Source organism: Vombatus ursinus, unplaced genomic scaffold, assembly GCF_900497805.2.
Source record: "Vombatus ursinus unplaced genomic scaffold, bare-nosed wombat genome assembly UNPS02014786.1, whole genome shotgun sequence".
Classification (NCBI taxonomy): Eukaryota; Metazoa; Chordata; class Mammalia; order Diprotodontia; family Vombatidae; genus Vombatus; species Vombatus ursinus.
In genome coordinates, this window is record NW_020954564.1 from 12,092,655 (window position 1) to 12,110,989 (window position 18,335).

At 36.0% G+C, this 18,335-nt stretch overlaps 1 protein-coding gene across 3 annotated transcripts in view; it reads left to right on the plus strand.

Annotated features, from left to right (window-relative positions):
• The window catches only part of LOC114047174 (rab GTPase-activating protein 1), a 218,109-nt gene that overhangs the window by 60,364 nt on the left and 139,410 nt on the right, over nt 1–18,335 (plus strand). For all 3 annotated transcript variants that reach the window (XM_027867964.1, XM_027867966.1, XM_027867965.1), the window contains exons 5-6: nt 9,547–9,721; nt 13,246–13,403. In XM_027867964.1, the coding sequence (XP_027723765.1) occupies nt 9,547–9,721; nt 13,246–13,403 (333 nt within the window). The remainder of the gene's footprint in view (nt 1–9,546; nt 9,722–13,245; nt 13,404–18,335) is intronic.

The window sequence follows — 18,335 nt, forward strand, 5'->3', positions numbered from 1 at the left end:
TAGTATTTTCATATTTATAAAGCATTTTATTTACAAGTACCCTATAAAGTAATGTTAATATTAGTAATTATTAAACATCAATCAAGATGAATCAAATCTTTATACATATTGAACACACTTAATTCCTTTTTTTTTGATACTTGTAACTTGGTTTTCTTTTTTTAATAGAATTAGCCAATGGTTTATCTGTTTTATTGTTTTTTTCCCCATTTTGGCATCTAATTGGAGGGCTATTAATTTGTTATTTTTCTAGTTTCTTTATTTGCATATCCAATGCATCAATCTGCTCTTTCACTCTTTTATTGATGTAATAAGCATTAAAAGATATAAATTTTCTTCTAAGTACTGCTTTGGCTGCGTCCTACAAATTTTGGTATGTTGTTTCATTGTTGTCATTATATTTAGTGAAATCATTGTTTGTTCCTATGATTTGTTCTTTGATCCACTCATTCTTTAGGATTAGGATATTTCTTTTCCAATTAATTTTAATTTTATATTTCAGAATTCCTTTGTTGAGTATAATTGTTATTGTGTTATCATATGAAAAAGATGCATTTAGTATTTCTGCTTTTCTGCATTTGTTTATGAAGCTTTTATGTCCTAATATGTCTTCAGTTTTTATGAAGGTGCTACACATAGCTGAGAATAGGTGTACTTCTTTCTGTTCACATTGTGTTCTCCAGAGGGTTGTCCTGTCAAACTTTTCTCAAATTCTGTTCATCTCCTTAACTTCTTCCTTGTTTATTTTTGGTTAGATCCAAGTCTCAGGGGAATAAGTTAAGGTTCCCCACTAATATGGTTTTGCTGTCTGTTTCCTCTTGTAACTCATTTTACTTTTCCTTCAAGAATTTGGATGCTATTCCATTTAGTGCATATATGTTCAGTATTGATATTAATTTGTTGTGTATGGTACCTTTTAGTAAAATGTAGTTTCCCTGATTTTCTCTTTTAATTAAGTCTATTTTTGCTTTTTCTTTGTCTGAGGTCATGATTACTGTGCCTGCCTTTTTTATTTCGGATGAAGTGTAATAGATTCTGCTCTAACCCATTATTTTAACTGTGTGTATGTGTTTCTTGTAAACAATATATTATTGGATTCTGGTTTCTAATCCATTCTACTATCCTTTTCCATTTTATGGTTGATTCATCCTTTCGCATTTACATTAATGATTGTTAACTGTATATTTCCCTCCATACTATTGTTTTATACTTTGTCCCCTCCTCAAGAGGCTGTTTTGCTTCTGACCACTGCCTCCTTTAATCTATTCTCCCTTATAACTGTCACCACCACCTTTCTGTTAACCCATTTCCCTTCTATTTCCCTATTGAGAAAAATGAATTTCCATACCCAACTATATATATATATTCTTCCTTCCCTGAACTAGTTCAAGTAAGAGTGAAGTTAAAGTGTTGACTGTTCCCCCCTGCATAAACTCTTTCCCCTTCTGTTGCATAAATTCTTGCATGCCCTATTTATGAGATAATTTTCCCCATTATTCTTTTCCTTTACCCCCTTTCCCAGTGCATCCCTCCTTCTCACCCTTCCTTTCTTCTTCTGATATCATCCCAATATAATAGAATAACACCTATGCCCTTTTTCTAAGTAGATTCCCTCTAACAGCCCTAGTGTTGAAAAACTTCTGAGCAGTTATCTTTCTACGTAGGAATGTATACAGTTTAATCTTGTTTAGGCCTTCATGATTTCTCACTCATATTTACCTTTCTGTGTTTCTTGTGTCTTATGTTTGAATTTAAATTTTTATATTCTACCCTAGTCTTTTCATCAGGAATGCTTAAAAGTCATCCATTTCATTAAATATCCATTTTCTCCCCCTGTAGGATTATACTTAGTTTTGCTGCATAGGTTATTCTTGGTTGTAATCCTAGCTCCTTTGCCTTCTGGAATATCATATTCTAAGCCCACCTTCCTTTTTTGTAGTAGCTGCTGAGTCTTGTATGATCCTGAATGTGACTTCTCAGTATATTATTTCTTTCTGGCTGTTGGCAGTATTTTCTCTTTGACCTTAGGAGTTCTGAATTTTGGCTGTAATATTCCTGGGAGTTTTCATTTTGGTTTTTCTTTCAAGAGGTGTCCAGTGGATTCTTTCATTTTCTACTTTGCCCTCTGATTCTAATTTATCTGGGCAGTTTTCCTTTATAATTCCTTGAAATATGACGTCTAGGCTCTTTTTTGTTCATGACTTTCAGGTAGTCAAGTAATTCTTAAAATTATCTCCCCCTGATCTGTTTTCCAATTTAGTTTATTTTCCCTAAGAGATATTTCACATTTTTCCTATTTTTTCTTCAGTTTTTTAAACTTTGTTTCATTAATATTGTTGATTCATTGATGTCTCAGTCATTAGCTTCTACTTGGCCAATTCTAATTCTTAAGTAGTGATTTTTTTCATTGAGGTTTTATGCCTCTTTTACCATTTGGCCAATTCTGATTTTTAAGAAATTATTTTCTTCAGTGTTTTTTGGCATCTCTTTTACCAAGCTGTTAATTCTCATTTCATAATTTTCTTACATATCTCTCATTTCTTTCCCCAGTTTATCTCCTACCATTCTTATTTGATTTTTAAAATCTTTTTTATTTCTGCTCTTTTTAAAAATCTCTTTCATTCTTCTAGGAATTCTTGTTGGACTTGTATTCAATCTGCATTTTTCCTTTGAGGCTTTGTTTGTAGGTATTTTCAAGTGATTGTCTTCTTCTGTCTTATGTCTTGAGCTTCCCTGAAACTATAGTAGCTTTTTATGGTCAGGTTCCTTTTTCGTTTGCTCATTTTTCCAGCCTTACTTATTGACTTTGGACTTTATATTGGTGTGGGGCTCTGCTCACTGTTGGCAGGGGGATGTCTGGCCTGACTTTGTCTTATATATCCATGTACTGCTTTCACAATTTAGTCTGTGGACCTGTAAGTTTTTGGTTCTTCTGAGACAGTATGATTCAGAAAGAGGTCTATTTACCTCCTGGTCTGCACTTCGCAAATTCCTGAACAGTTTAGGTCTTTTGGCTTGTGTGTTTTTTGAGTTTTCATAGACTGCTGTTACACTCAGTCACAGTTAGCCCACTGGGATGTTCTATAGATTCAGAGTGACTAAACTGCTTGCTCTCCCTTAGTTTTGGTCTCCTGCCCTGGTTTATTCTACTTCAAGCTTATATGTGGGACTAAAGGTTAAAACTTACCCTTCTCCCCCCTTTCTCCCCTCACCCCTCTCCACTCCCTATTTCCTCAACTATATTTCCAGAACTTGTTCCTTGCTGCACAAATAGGCCCTTGCTCCCTCACAATCACAACTGTTCTCTCTGTCCTAGAATTGTAATCCAGGACTACGTAATAGGCAACAAAGTTGCCAGGTGGCACCTCTTCCTGATCCTAGTACTGGTAGAGAGGTCCAATAGTATCTCTTTCTGTCCCAGTGTATAATCCCTTTACCATCCCTGGCATTGGGCTGCTCCTGACCAGCCTCTACCAGTGCCCTCAGATTTCTGTTTCACTAACCTGTCCTTGGCTTTCCCAGTCAGAATTTGGTTTGCTGCACTTTTGAGGTCTTTGTGGAAGAGATTGTGAAAGAGCTGGGGCGAAATTGCTACGTCTTAATCCACCATCTTAACTCTGCCCCTGAACACACCTAATTCGTAAGGCAACACCATATTACCTAAACCCCAGCTGTCTGCCTTGAATCTAACAGAGATGTTTTCAGAGAATTAGTTTTTTTTTTGTAAAAAAAAATTTTAAACACATAGCTTTATGTGGTAGTTATGAACACTGAACATAAATAAAGATTTTGACTTTACCATCTCTCACAGGATTCTGCTTTGTTCACTGATTATCAATAAAACATATCCAGTTATGGGCTTAATAGAATCATGTGTGCTTTTTAAGTTGGAGCTTATACGTTCTCATGTTGCTATAGAGAAGCATCAGGATATTGCTAACAAATATGAGAACTTTCAAATATTAGATAAATTGCTAAAGTTTTCAGAGGAAGTAGAAAGAGGAAAGACTCAGAAATTGAAAGAAAAAGGAGATACAGTCATCCTAGAAGGAAGAGCTTATCTTGGATAGTGAGGAAGTCCACGTTAAAGTAACCTATTATTGTAAAAGAAAAGAACCTTATTTAAGATAATTCTGTTAGATTTGAATTAATAAAATTATGAGATTAAGAAAGTATGTTTTCCCTTTCGTAAAAAGGACTAGAGAAAAAAAAAACCATTAGCTATAATATTAAATGTAAGTGGACTAAATGGCCCAATAAAAGGAAAGAATTGCAGAGTGGCTCACATCAGAATTCAACAGTGTATCACTTATAGGAAATAGTTAACCCAGCAAAGGGTAAATAGATTAAAAATGGAAAGGTGATTTAAAATTTGCATGTCGGAATGGTATCAGTGGATACTGGTAGTATTTAATTCAACCCAGAAAGCATTAAAAAGAGATATACTAGGGTTTTATATTATGCTAAAAGGCTCTGTACAAATTGAGAATGTAATATTTTTAAAGTTATGTTTACCCAATCATCCTGGAACAAAATGCATAAAGGAAAACCTCACAAAAATAGATTTTTTAAAGTAACATACTTTAAATCAATTGACAAAAACTTAAAATGCACCTATATGCTAGACATTCTACTAGGAATTAGGGATACAAATACAAAGAAATGAAACAATTCCTACTCAGAAGGAGCTTACATTCTTCTAACGCAGGAAGACAGCAAAAACAATTATAAACATAAAGAGAATAAGTACAAAATAGTTAAATGAAACATAGGTTGAGAGGGAGAGCACTAGAAGTTGTGGAGAATCTTGAAAGGCTTCATGTAGAATGTGGTGCTTGAGTTGCATCTTGAAAGAAGAGATTCTGTGAGGTAGAGGTAAAGAAAAGGTACTTGCCAAATATAGGGAACAGCCAGTATAAAGGGCACAGAAATGTGATATGGAGTGCCATATGAGAAACAATTCAACAAAGAATGCAATGAGCATTTATTAAGTGCCTACTATGTACCAGACATTTTGGCTAGATTGTAGAATGCAGGAGAAGGGGTATAATGAAAGTTAAAAAATAGGTTGGAGCAAGTTTGTGAAGAGCTTTAAAAGCTAAACAGAAATTTTATTTGATCCTAGAGGCAGTACAGAGCCATTGAAGTTTATTGAGTAAGGGAATGACATAGATCAACCATTAAAGAAAATAGTTTTGGCAGCAGTGTGAAGGATGGACGGAAGTGGGAAGAAACTTGAGGCAGGGAGACCAGTTAGGAGGTTGTTGCAATAATCTAGGTGAGAAGTGATGAAGACCTAAACTAAGATGGTAACAGGGTGAATAGAGAGAATGAATGTAACAGATGCTGTAGAGGTAGAAATGGCAAGATTTGACTACTGATTGCATATTTTGAGTGAGGAAGAATTATAATTTGAGGATGAAGCCACGGTTATTAACCTGGAAAAATGGAATAGTTGTGCTACAAAAAGAAGAGAGTTTTGAAGAGGGGTACATTTTGGGGCAAATATAATGAACTGTTTTGGATCTGTCAAATTTAAGATGTCTTCAGGACATCCATTTAAAAATGTCAAATAAGCAGTTGACAATGCTCATGAGATTAGTGCTAAGGGGAGCAACAGGTTAGATAGATAGATCTCTGAGTGAGAGAAATAGAGAAAATAACTGAACCTATAGGAGCTGATGAGATTAACAAGAGAAAGAATGTAAAAGGAAAAGGGAATAAAAGAATCAAGCCTAGGACTGAACTGAGGGGAACACCTATAGTTAGGAGGTGTGATTGTGGGTAGTGAGCCAGAAAAGAAGACTGAGCAGTGATTGATCAGACAGGCGAGTAGTGAACTGGGAGATGAGTGTCAAGAAATCCCAGAGGAGAAAAGGATCTAGGAGGAGATTCTGGTCGATAGTGTTAAATGCAGTAGGTAGGTCAGGAAAGAATAAGACTTTTTAAAAGGCCGTCAGATATGTCCATTAAGAAATTGTTGATAACATAAGAAAGAGCAGTTTCAATTGAGTGATGAGGTCAGAAGCTAGAATGCAAAAAGTTGAGGAGTTAGGAAGAGGAGAAGAAGCAGAGGCAGTGAATGTGGACAGCTTTTTTCCATGAGTTTGGTTGAGAAAGAAGTTAGAGATACAGGATGCTAGTTTGAGGGAATGGTAGGATCTATTGAAGATTTTTAAGGCTAGGGGAAGACTTGGACATGTTTAAAGGTCGTAAGGATGGAATCTACTAGGGAATTACTGAATGAACAATGGTTTATATGTATGATATAATTTTTATACTGTAAAAAATGATATGAAACATAAAAATATGAAAAGGCTTAATTGAAATGATGCAAAACAAAATCAATAGAACCAGAGCTATATACACTTTGACTACAACAATGTAAGGAAAAAAGGGAAAATGAATGCAAAGCCAGAGACAGTATCACTACAGGCAGATATGGAAGGTGTCACAGAACAGAAGCATTTTCTTTGCTTTTTTTATTGACAGTTATGACATTTATAAGTTTTAAATTACATACATGAAAGGTGTTATTTTTATTTTATAATAATTTACAATGAAATCCTACCCTGGTGCTTCATAGCAAAGCTCTGGGATTTTTAACCTTTTTTTAATGTCATGGACATGTGTCATGGTAGTCTGGTAAAGCCACTAGTAACCTTCTCAGAATAGACTAAATAAATACAGTGTAGATTGGGAGGGAGTTAAGGAGATCAAGAAAGGTTTTTGACATGAAGGTGGCCCTTGAGCTGCCTCCTAAGGGAAGAACAAGGGAATTTCTGAAGCAGATGTGAGGAAGAAGTGCATTCCAGCCAGGACAAAGGCTCAGAGATAGGAAATGGAGGTGATGGGGTTGGGATCTGGGCCCCTGGAAGGAAAAACCCTGGACTTCCCCACATGGCCAAATCTCTGGCATTCCCCTGAGGCCATAATCCCATCAACTGGCCTTTCATTGTGGACCTCCCTATGGCCCTAGGCCGTTTCTCCATTCTCTCTTGGCCACGTGGTCCAGGTTCCTGGAATTCTATTACCTCATAGACTACTTGGCCACTCCTAGATCCCTCCCATAGCCTTTCTGTATATAAGGTCCATCTTGTCTCCATTAAGATGCTGAGATTCATATAATCTAGCCGTTGCTGAGATTCTTAAAATCTAGCCAATGGTCAGATTCTTATAATCTAGCCAATAGCTTACTAATGTTCAGACTCCTTAAAAGTCTGCCCAATATGATGGATGTTCTAATAAACCATGTCTTTGGCTGAAAGAACTGGCTTGGGTCGAATTCTTTCAGGCAGGACCTGCATGTTGTGATTTTGGGATCCCAGGACCCTTGAACCCCTAAACCACATCAGAGGGTTGTGGGAGAGGAACAGAGAGAAAGCCAAGTACTGGAGGCTGAGAAATGTCAAAATGAGTCTGGAAAGATAGGTTGGGGCCAGGGTTGTATAAGGCTTTAAAAGCTGAACCGAGGAAATATATTTGATCCTCGAAGCAATAATAGGAAGCCAATGGAATTGATTCAGTAGAGTAGTCACTGTCAGATATTCACTTAAAAGAAAATTATATTGGCAACAATGTGAAGGATGGATTGGAAGAATAAGACACATGAGTCAGGGAGACCAATTAGGAGGCTTTTGCAATAATCTAGGTGAAAGGTGATGACCTGAACTTAAGGTGTGGTAGCTGCGTTTAAAGAAAAGGGTCAGAAGTGAGAGAGATTGTGAAGATAGAAATGACAAGATTTGGTAGCAGATTGTGTATGTGAAATGAGGGAGAATAAGGAGTTAAAAATAATAGCAAGATTATAAATCTGAGACACTAAAAGGATGGAAGTGTCTTTGACAGAAATATTGAAGTTTGGAACAGGAAAAGATTTATCAGTTAAGAGAATAAGTTCAATTTTAGACATACTGACTTTAAGATGTCTCTGAGACATCCAGTTTGAAATATCCAGTTGTCATTTGTTGGTGTGGAACTGAAAGTTTCGGGCAAAACCCAGGGCTAGAGATAGGGATTTGAGAGTCATTTGAACACCCCTGGGAGCTGTTGAGATTACCAAGAGATAATGTAGAGAAAGAAGAGAAGCTAGGACAGAACCTTGGGGAGCACCCACAATTAGAGGGTGTGATATGGATTCTGTCGCTGACTGACAATGTCATTTCAACTGTCACACCATCTCTCAATAACCCCTTCTCTTTCCTCACACAAGCCACTCTGCCTCAAGTCTTTTCCCATTCTATTACCTTTTCCACATAGCTTAAAAGGCAAAGTGCCTTAAGCATTCTTCTGACAGTGCTACTCTTCTATTCATTAAATTCCAGTGACTCCCTATTGCTTCTAGGATCCAATACAAATTTTACAGTTTGTTTGAAAATCCTTTGCAACCTGACCCCAACCTACATTTCCAGCCTCATTATACATTTTTCTCCTTCCCACATGCTATATGGGTCTAGTCAAACTGGCCACCTCACTACCTCTCACACATAGCACTCCATCTTATTTTCTGTGACTTTGCACTTGCCATCCCTGATACCTGAAATAGGCTTCCTCACCCCTGAATCATAGAATCTGTCATTTTCTTCAAGAGGAAGCTTGAATACCACCTTCTACACAAAACCTTTCCTCATTCCCAACTACTCATATCTCCCCTCTCTATAGTTGCCTTCTGTTTGTTTTATATTTATTCTGTATATACTTATGTATGTACTTGCCTTCTCAAAATATAAACTTTAGAACAGGATTTTTTTTTTTCATGTTTTTCATATAGGCAGCCACGTAGCACAGAGCACTGGACTTAGAGTCAAAAAGATTTGGTTTCAAATTCTACCTCGGATACCTAATAGCCATATTATCCTGGGCAAGATACTTAACCTCTGTCTGCCTCAGTTACTTCATTTGTAAAATGGGAATAATAATAGCACCTGCCTTCCAGGGATGCTATGAAGACAAAATAATATATTTGTAAAGCACTTAACAAACCTTAAAGCACTGTATAAATGTTAGCTATCATTATTATTATTATTATTATTATTATCATTATTTCTTATTTCCCCAGCACCTGGCACAGAGTAGGCACTTAATAAATTTTTGTTGATATTACCAAGGGGTATATTTTTTTTTTTTGACACAGCTGAACTCTCTTAATTGTCTACTAGAAGAGTAATGAGAAGTATGTGCAGGGAGTAAAATCACAATTTGTTTAGAATATTTAAAAAAATCAATTTCTGTAGTAATTTTTCAGTGTAAGTAACCTGTCTAGGATCACATAGCTAGTAAATATCATAAAAATATTCAAACCAAGGTCTCTTGACTTCGAGTCTAAAACTACATCACACTATGCTGTCTCCCTATTAACAGTACCTTCAGGAGTCCACATACGGCTTTTATGTAGAGAGACTAAAAATAAATATGGTGGTAATACAGCAGGTCATATGATATTGATTGTTTGAAATGTATCTTGAAATTCATACACACACAATAAAATTATAGAATTTTTTTAAACATTCTGATCTTTTCCTCTAATTTTTTTATGTCATAAAACAGACTTTTGGATCCTCAAACGAATACAGAGATTGCAAACTACCCCATCTATAAAATCCTCTTCTGTGTTAGAGGGCATGATGGCACTCCAGAAAGCGACTGCTTTGCTTTCACTGAAAGTCACTACAATGCCGAACTCTTCAGAATACACGTCTTCCGGTGTGAGATACAAGAAGCTGTAAGTCTCTAAGACAGCTGCCTCTGCAACTGAAAGGCTTTTCTCTGAGGAATTTTAGATGACCTTCCAGAATTTCTAGAAATAATAAAATTCTCGCTTATATTCAAATGAACTGTGATTTGAGCTTGTGCTCACTGATTACTACTGTCTGTTAAGACTAGAAAAAGATAGAGTGAAGTTATGATTAACCAAACTCCAACACACACACCCTACTTCCCAATTACCTGGCTTTTATTTTTCTTTTCTAACTAAGCTTTTAGGAGAGAAAAGTCAAGTACATGAAAACAAGGTCATGTCAGAGTTATTTTTTTAAAACAACTATCTAGGTCCATCCTGGGTTTGTTACTGATTCCTCTCTGCCCAGATCACAAGTCTCCACATATGCAGAATGAAGAAGTTGGACAAAGTGATCTCTGTAGCACTTTCTGGTTCTAACAGGCTATGTCTGAGGGTCTTCTCCTCCTCTAATGTCCTATGTTGTGTCATTGCACAGTCTAGGGAAGGACCTTTCACATCCAACATTCCACACTGTATGTTCTAAAATGCATTTTTCTGCAGATAGTTCCTAGCTCTATTTGTTTTTTTTTTTTGTTTTTTTTTTGGCATGGCAGTTGGGGTTAGGTGACTTGGCCAGAGACGCACAGCTAGTGTAAAGTGTCTGGTCTGAGACCGGATTTGAACTCAGGTCCTCCTGACTCCAGGGCCAGTGCTCTATCCACTGTGCCACCTAGCTGCCCCAGTTCCTAGCTCTAACAATATATGATGATTCATCACTTTCTACAGTGTAGTGCAGTATATAAAGAACCTTGGACTCTGAAACCCCAGGTTCTAACATGTCTGCTCTACCACTTGGTAGCTACTTGACTTTGAGTAAGTCATTTACTCTTAGTCTTTCTGATTCTCACTTTCCTCCTTAATAAAGTATTTATTAAGTGAATAATAATATGTGCTAGGCACTGGAGAATACAAAAGCCAAAAAAAATGAGCCAGTCCCTACCCTCAAGAAGCTCACAATCATTTTTAAAATATAAGGATAAAGATACTTGCTAGTCTTATAAATTTGCAAAGAGAATCAAATGTGATAATGTAAAAACCCCATATATATGCTAAATAATCATATTTTGATTGATTCAGTGCTATCACCAGATAGTTTACCACCTGTACAAGTTTAAGGTGGTTATTTTATCAGCAGTACTCTACATTGAGAGAGGCAGCTTGGCATAGCAGAAACCAAGCCGACTTCAGAACCAGGAAGATCTGAGTTCAGATCCCAGGTCTGCTACTTACTGCTTAGGTGATGGACAAGTCACTTCGCCTCTCAGCTCTCTGGGTAACTCTAAAACCACAAGTTGCAGAGAAGGTACTGATCTGCATTGGTTGACTCCTCCAAGAATCCCATGTCAATGAAATCAGGCGAATCCCCTGCCTCTACTATGTAATGAGTAACTGGTGTTCAGAATGACGACCTTCAGGGTCATCAAAGGAACATCCTGTGTACACAGATTTAGAATTGGATGACTTTTAAAGATCATCTAGTCCAAGCCTCTCTTTTTACAAATGAAGATACCATGTGACTTGCCCATCACCACATAAGCAGTAAGTAGCAGAGCTGATTTTTGAACCCAGGTCTTCTAACTCCCAATACCCTTCCCCTGCACTACACTGTTCAACCACAAACATTTATTAAGCACATACGTTCATGTGCTATGGCAGGCAGTAAGGATGTGAAAGGCAGGGGACTTAATCTTTGCCCTCAAGAAATGTATGTTTATTGAATTCTACCGAAGCAGAAGAATGTTGTGGCAGAATTTTGCAAGTTATCCAGCAAGCATTAAGGAAAAGGTTTTCCATTTAATTCAACAATTTAGTTTTATTGAAATACATATTTAACACGTAACTAAAAGGGTTTCCAACCCTGTAAAAGTACAATTAATGGAACATTCTGGCTAATTGAGTTTTTACTATGTAAGTTGTTAGAAATTCCTCTTTATGGCATTTCTTAATATTTCTGAAGCTAGTTAGTGTTGAATGTTATTCCTATTATATGTTTCTGTTCATGGATAGAAATATTAAAACTAAAAGTTTCTCATACCTTGAGCTGATCAAAGGAACAAAAATTTTCCTAAACCAAGAAAAGGTATACATAGAAAGGATTTGGCTAGAATGCTGGCAATGTAATCAGTTATACTGAATCTTCAGTGGAGACAAGAGGTAGTATTTTATAGTAATAACAGTGTTAATACTAAGTGATAATAACATTTACATAGCAGTTTCAGGTTTGCTAAGCACTTTATCTCATACTTTTACGGTAATCTTCTGAGGTATTATCTCCATTTTATGAATGAAGAAACTAAGGCTGAGTGAAATTTAGTGACTTGCCCAAAATCACACAGCTAGTAAATGTCTGAGGAAGGATTCACACTTTGGCTTTTCTTACTCCAAGTCTAGCATTCTATCCATTATGTCACCTGGTGGCCTCAAGTGACACAGCCTGCTTTGATTATGAATGCCAGTTTTGACATTTGGCTGACTGATGCAGGTGTTCTGCTTTATGTTAATATAAGATGGGGATAGTAGAACGAACAATGGAATGAAAGTTAGGTAATACTAGTTCTTTGCTCTACCATTTACTAGCTGTATGATCGTCAGTAATTTTAACTCTTCTGTGCTTCATTTGCCTCATCTGTAAAATGAAGGGTGTCAGGCTAGAGCAGGGTATCCCGAATTTTTTCATTAGTGAACTGCATCATTAGAAATAGTATGGAGGGAGGCCCATGGGAATTCTTGTGTCCTGGGACACTGGATTTGGAGTTTTAGAACCTCTCTAGTTGAGTCCCAGAAGACCCTCTAGTGCTCTGTAAGGAAGTGGAATTAGAGACTCTCTAAAGACCCTTCCATCCCTAATCCTTTGATTTAATTTTATAATTATTTTCTACTTCTGTTACAATTCCTAATTGATAGAAGTCTATTCACGTGATACCCAGCAACAGTCAGTTCCACAATTATCATAGCAGGTGGCTGGTTTGGTCCTAATAGTCCATCAGTCTTTGTGTGCTACCTAATTAGATAAGTTTTTTGTTGGGGGGGGTTTTCCCTAAGAATCTGTCAGATGACTCCCTGAGATCTCGCTGGCCACAGCTTTCAAAGGGTTATTATTATTATGATGTTGAAGCTCCGGGACTAGAGACCTTACAAAATTACTTTCAACTTGAACTTTTCCACATTCTGTAATTCAGATTTTTCCGACTGCCTCTCTCTTCTTAAATGCCCTTTCTGGATAAGATTTTAATCTCATTTGAAAACTTTAAAAATGGGTGTTACCAGAGAAAGGAGAAACAATTGTAAATGCCCAGAGAAAATGTGAAGTGCCTCATTAGCATGCTATGTGCCAGCAATCATAGGTCCCAGACTCTTTTCCCTCACTTTGTAGGAGAAAGAAACAATAGCCTTCCCATTGTAGAAATGTATTTGCTAGTTTCTTTAGAAGCTTCCACCCTAACCTCTCTGGTTCTTTGTGACTTCAGGTAAGTCGAATTCTCTACAGTTTTGCCACTGCCTTCCGCCGTTCTGCCAAACAGACCCCGCTTTCTGCCACTGCTGCACCTCAGACTCCTGACAGTGACATCTTCACCTTCTCCGTGTCTTTAGAAATAAAAGAAGATGATGGTAAAGGTTACTTTAGGTAGAGAATATCCTTTCATTCATTTGCTATGAGTCTATATTAATATGATCAATGTTTGGTAGTAAAACAAACAAAATGTTTAGTCATATAAATGAGTTCTATGAAATAAATGTCTGTTTTGTTAGAATTGTTTTTTTATTTCAAGGGAGTGTTTTGGGCTACTTTTAAAAGGTACAATTTAAAGATTTATCTAACTGAAAGTATCAAAGGAAAATAATCACAGAACATTCTTCCCTGGAACAAAAATTATCTATTTGGTACCATTATCTTTTTAAGCCAGATTAAACAATATATAGTTGACTTGTATCCTGAAATACGTGGAAGCTAAGACAGCAGATTTGTGTATTTGTTTGACTTGCTATAGCATAAACTGCCTCTTACAACTGAAATCGAGTTTGCTGATTAAAGCAGAGAGGCAATGTGACCTACTGTCTAAAGGACCAAACCTCACTTGTGTGTTCCTGGACAAATTACTTAACCTCTCAGTGCCCCCTAGCAACTTTCCAATACTATAAATTAAAGATGAATTGCCATTCTTCATCCATGGAGGGAGTTCCTATACAAGGGAATTGCCCTCACTAATGAAATCATGGGTCCTAATTATAAATAAATTATAAATAACACTATCTGAACAAACTGGAGAAAGAGAAATGTGGGTTTTGTCTGAAGGTTGTGCCCTTCATTGGGGGTAGTAATGACTTTATCTCCTTTTTAGTCAATATACCTTCCAGGGCAAACATTTTTACTCCAGGAAGTAAAAGAAGCACTAGACTAATAGTCATAAAGCCAACAGTGGGGTCCTAGCTCTGTAATCTTGGGCAACTCGTTTCTCCTTTCTGAGCCTCAGTTTCCTCATTTGTAAAATGGAAATAATTACACTCAGAGGGTTATTAAACATAAATAGCTCTTTGTGTTAAAAAACATAAATGTTAGCTGCTATTTTTATAAATACTATTCATATTTTATAAATACTATTCATAGTTCATAGTCAACAATTGGTTCTTGCCTATAGTTGGTCCCTTCAGCTTATCATAAAATTCTTGGTTATATTATATAACAGCAAAAATACTTTGATTTTTCAGGGATCTATAATTTCATTGGTGTAGATAGTTCTTTCATTGATGCAAATTGCAAGCCCTTGAAATCTTAGTGGATGCTCTTAGTGAATGTATTGTCTTGTGGCCAGTATGCCAGTTGATACTACGTGATACCAACTTCTCTGGACTGTTCCTCAAGTGACAGACACATGTCTATTATCAGGGCTTCATTTGAAGCATTCCTAGCTTGGTAAATCATTGCCTTGAAGTAACCAATCTTCAGAGGAAAATAGTAGTATTAAAAGGATATTAAAAACAACTTATTTGTTTTACCACTTTTATTCTTAAAAAAAAAAAGTTTCCTCTCAACAGCCTTGTGTTTTTACATTTTACAAATAAGGAAACAGAGATTTTAAAGCTTAATGTCTTGCTGAGTGCCCCATAGCTGTTGGAACCCAAATAGTCTCTTTCTCCAAATCTGTTGGGCTGCATTATGTTGCCTTCTTAACCTCTTCACAAAATGATGAGTGAAGAATAAAAGGATGGTGATTTTGTTTCTTGGTTTTTGGTTTTGTTTTTTTTTTAATGTTGCATGGTAAGTTCACATATTAAGAAATTGGCATTACAGCCCCCTCTGCTGGCCAGTTCACCAGAAAACTTTGAAAATGGGTTGTGCTTTTATTTAATGTGCACCTATTTGGTAAAACAGAAAATGTTCTGTCAGTTTACAAAAAAGATTTGGACTTTTTGAACTGTTTTCATAGGGTCATGTCTTTAAACCTTAAGATAATTTTTTAGAATTTAACTGACGATACTTGTATAAGTCTGGCCTCTTTCTGTAAAGCCTAAGGCATTAGAAGTTTCTTATAAGCCTCAAAAATCTCTCAAGATAAGGTCTTGAGCATGCTATTAAAATAGTTTCGTTCCCATAATTCCCAAAGAAACCTTTATGTACCCAGACTAGATGGCTATCTCAAACACTCAGCAGTTCGGTCTACCATTCCCGTTAGACATTACTGCCTCCTCCATCAGCCTTTTAAATTTCACAGTTTTCAATGTCAAAGTGATATTTACAAATATTTGTCTCTTCTAACCTTGGCTGAGTTGTACCCCTCAGTTTTCTAGTACAGATGTTATGCTATGATCGCATTAACCTGAATATGCTCTAAACCAGTACACACTCATGCTTGAAGTGATAATTTATAGAAGTGACCTGAAAAGCTCATCATCTGGTGGCCATCCTGGTGGGGAACATCTCTGCACTTAGTAAGGCCAGTCCCCAAATGACGGATGCAGAGCCTTTCTAACTTGGTAGAATTTGCCAGAGTTTATAGTCCACTGACATAGTTTTTTTAAAACCCAAGATAACTTCCATGCTGTAATAAATAAGGCACAGGAGGGTGATTTTTTTGTGGAAGAATTAGAATCTTAAATTTTATAATATTCTTGTAGTAGTTGATATTTATATGCTCTTGAACCCAAATTATATAATTTTAATTCTTCACAGATACTTTTTTATACATCATGATCTTCAGAACTTCTGTGTAACCATTTATAATATCTAATAGTTGTGTTGTTTTTGCCTAGAGTTGCACAGTAGCCATATTTATTTTAGATTTAAAGGATATATTGAGACCTGGACACAGATAGGTGTTCTTCTTAAAGATCAAAGCAACCAGAAGTACTTGTGTGGGTTTAGTGGCCTGTTTTGTTTTTATGGGTTTTAAAATAATATATAGAAGTTTTCTCATGATCTAATATTTTCTTAAATATAGTTTTAATATTAACTCAGTTGTAATTATGATTACAAATATGTAGGATAAATTTTTGTGGTAAGTTCACATCTTACATGTATATATAAAAGCTTCTAAGAGTTTAGCATGACTGTTGATCTAATTGCTAATCATAATCGTAAGTTCATTGTCTTTATTTAAGGAGTCATTAAAATACCAAAAGGTAATTATAAAATCTCCAATTCTTTTCAGTTTTAATGTAGAATGATATAGTTGTGAGGTCACTAGGCTTAGAACAGATATTTTTAACCTTTTTTGTATCATACACCCCTTTCACAGTCTAGGGAAGCCTAAGGACCTCATTTCAGAATAATGTTTTCAAATGCATAAAATAAAATACTTAAGATTACAAAGTAAACCAATTATATTGAAATATAGTTATCAATGTATTTTTTTAAGTTCTGAGACTCCAGGTAAAGAACCTCACTGTCTTACAGTTAAACTACTTGGAATTCAGGCTTCCCTCTCCAGTTAATCATTGTATGTGAACTTAAGCAAATATTCAAAGTCCCTTCTAACTCAAAAATTCTTCTGTTCTATTAAAAGATCAGCATTCAAAAGAAAAAAAAAGAATTCTTTCTATTCCTTCTCAGTAACAGAGAAAAATGTCATTTGTATTCACCTCTGTAATATATGAACCTGAGTCATCTTGGTATAATGGGGTGGGGGGGAAACACAGATTTAGTGAACTTTTGTTCAAAGCCTGACTTGCTATATGAACCTTGGGCAAGGCACTTCATATCTAGGGCTCAGTTACGGGTTGGACTAGATGCCCTCTTCAGTCCGTTTCAGCTCTAAATCCATGATCCTGTAATCTGTCAAGGCTCAGATTCTTCATTTATCAAATATACTAACTGCTTCACAAAGCTGTTGTGAAGATCAAATGAAATTATGAATATAAAAGCACTGTGACAGAAAAATGTCGTGGAAGTATAACTTATTACTTTAGTAGTTCTAAAGATCGTTAATTTTATCTTTGTGGATAGTTGCTCCCTAACAGTGTCTTACTCGATAGTTTCATGAGTTGCCCATATTACCAACTTCATTACCAGGTGACAATCTTTTTTGTTATGTGTCTCTGAACTTAACTAAGCTGGTTCTAACATGACAATCTGTTGCATGACCCACAGAGCTTTTGTAGCTTGATGAGACCTACCAGAATGTTAACTATGCTGCTGTATAGCTTTTGAAAACCTTTTATCATCTCCATACTCGAGTTAAGTAGAGAATGCTGTAGTCATACTGCAAAAGATTTTCAACTTCCTGGATGGGGTCTCTACTGATGCAAATTAATCATGCCTCAGTAGATAGCCTTTATAATGTATTGTGGCCCAAATAAAAATTCATTACATGATAGCCAGCCATCAGGTGATGAACCTCTCCTAATTTAGCTAAATCAAACTTCTGACAACAGACGCTAGTGTATTGCCAGGTTTAGGTTCTACTGTTACTTATTAGCTTTCTGTACTAACACAGGCCCTCCATGCCAGGATCATGTGTTGGAGCAGGACTTTAATGGAGGATTATCTTAATATTATTATAATACAAGAATAGGGAGTTAATTATTTGGTTCATAAAAAATTTATAAAATATGATGGTGTGTCTCTTCTCCAAGGTTGATTTCACTATTAAACTCAAATCAGTGTGCCTTCTGAATCACATGCTTTTAAATTATTCACTGCAATCCTTCTCCTGAAGAAATAATGTGCCATGTTCTAATAACTCTAATAGTTTTTTTTGCTTATGTCATTTATTCTGTTGAACAAATGAAACTTAGAAAAAGAAATAATGATCACAGCTACTTTTTTTTTTTTTTAACCTTTTTAGGGCTTAGGGTGAGTGTTCCCTGGTACAGAACTTGAGCCCAGTTTAACAATCCATCTTAAGCTATATTATTGGTTCCTTTTTAGGATTAATTAATTTTGTAATCTAAAACTATTTTAAGTACAGTATTATATAATAGAAAAAGTAGTAATTTTAGAATCAGGAGCTTATTTCAAATCCTAGCTCTCCCATTTATTACATCTTTGATCTTGGACAAGTCATTTACCTTCTCTTGAGTCTCAGTTGCATTTGTAACATGAGAGCATTGGAGCAAATGA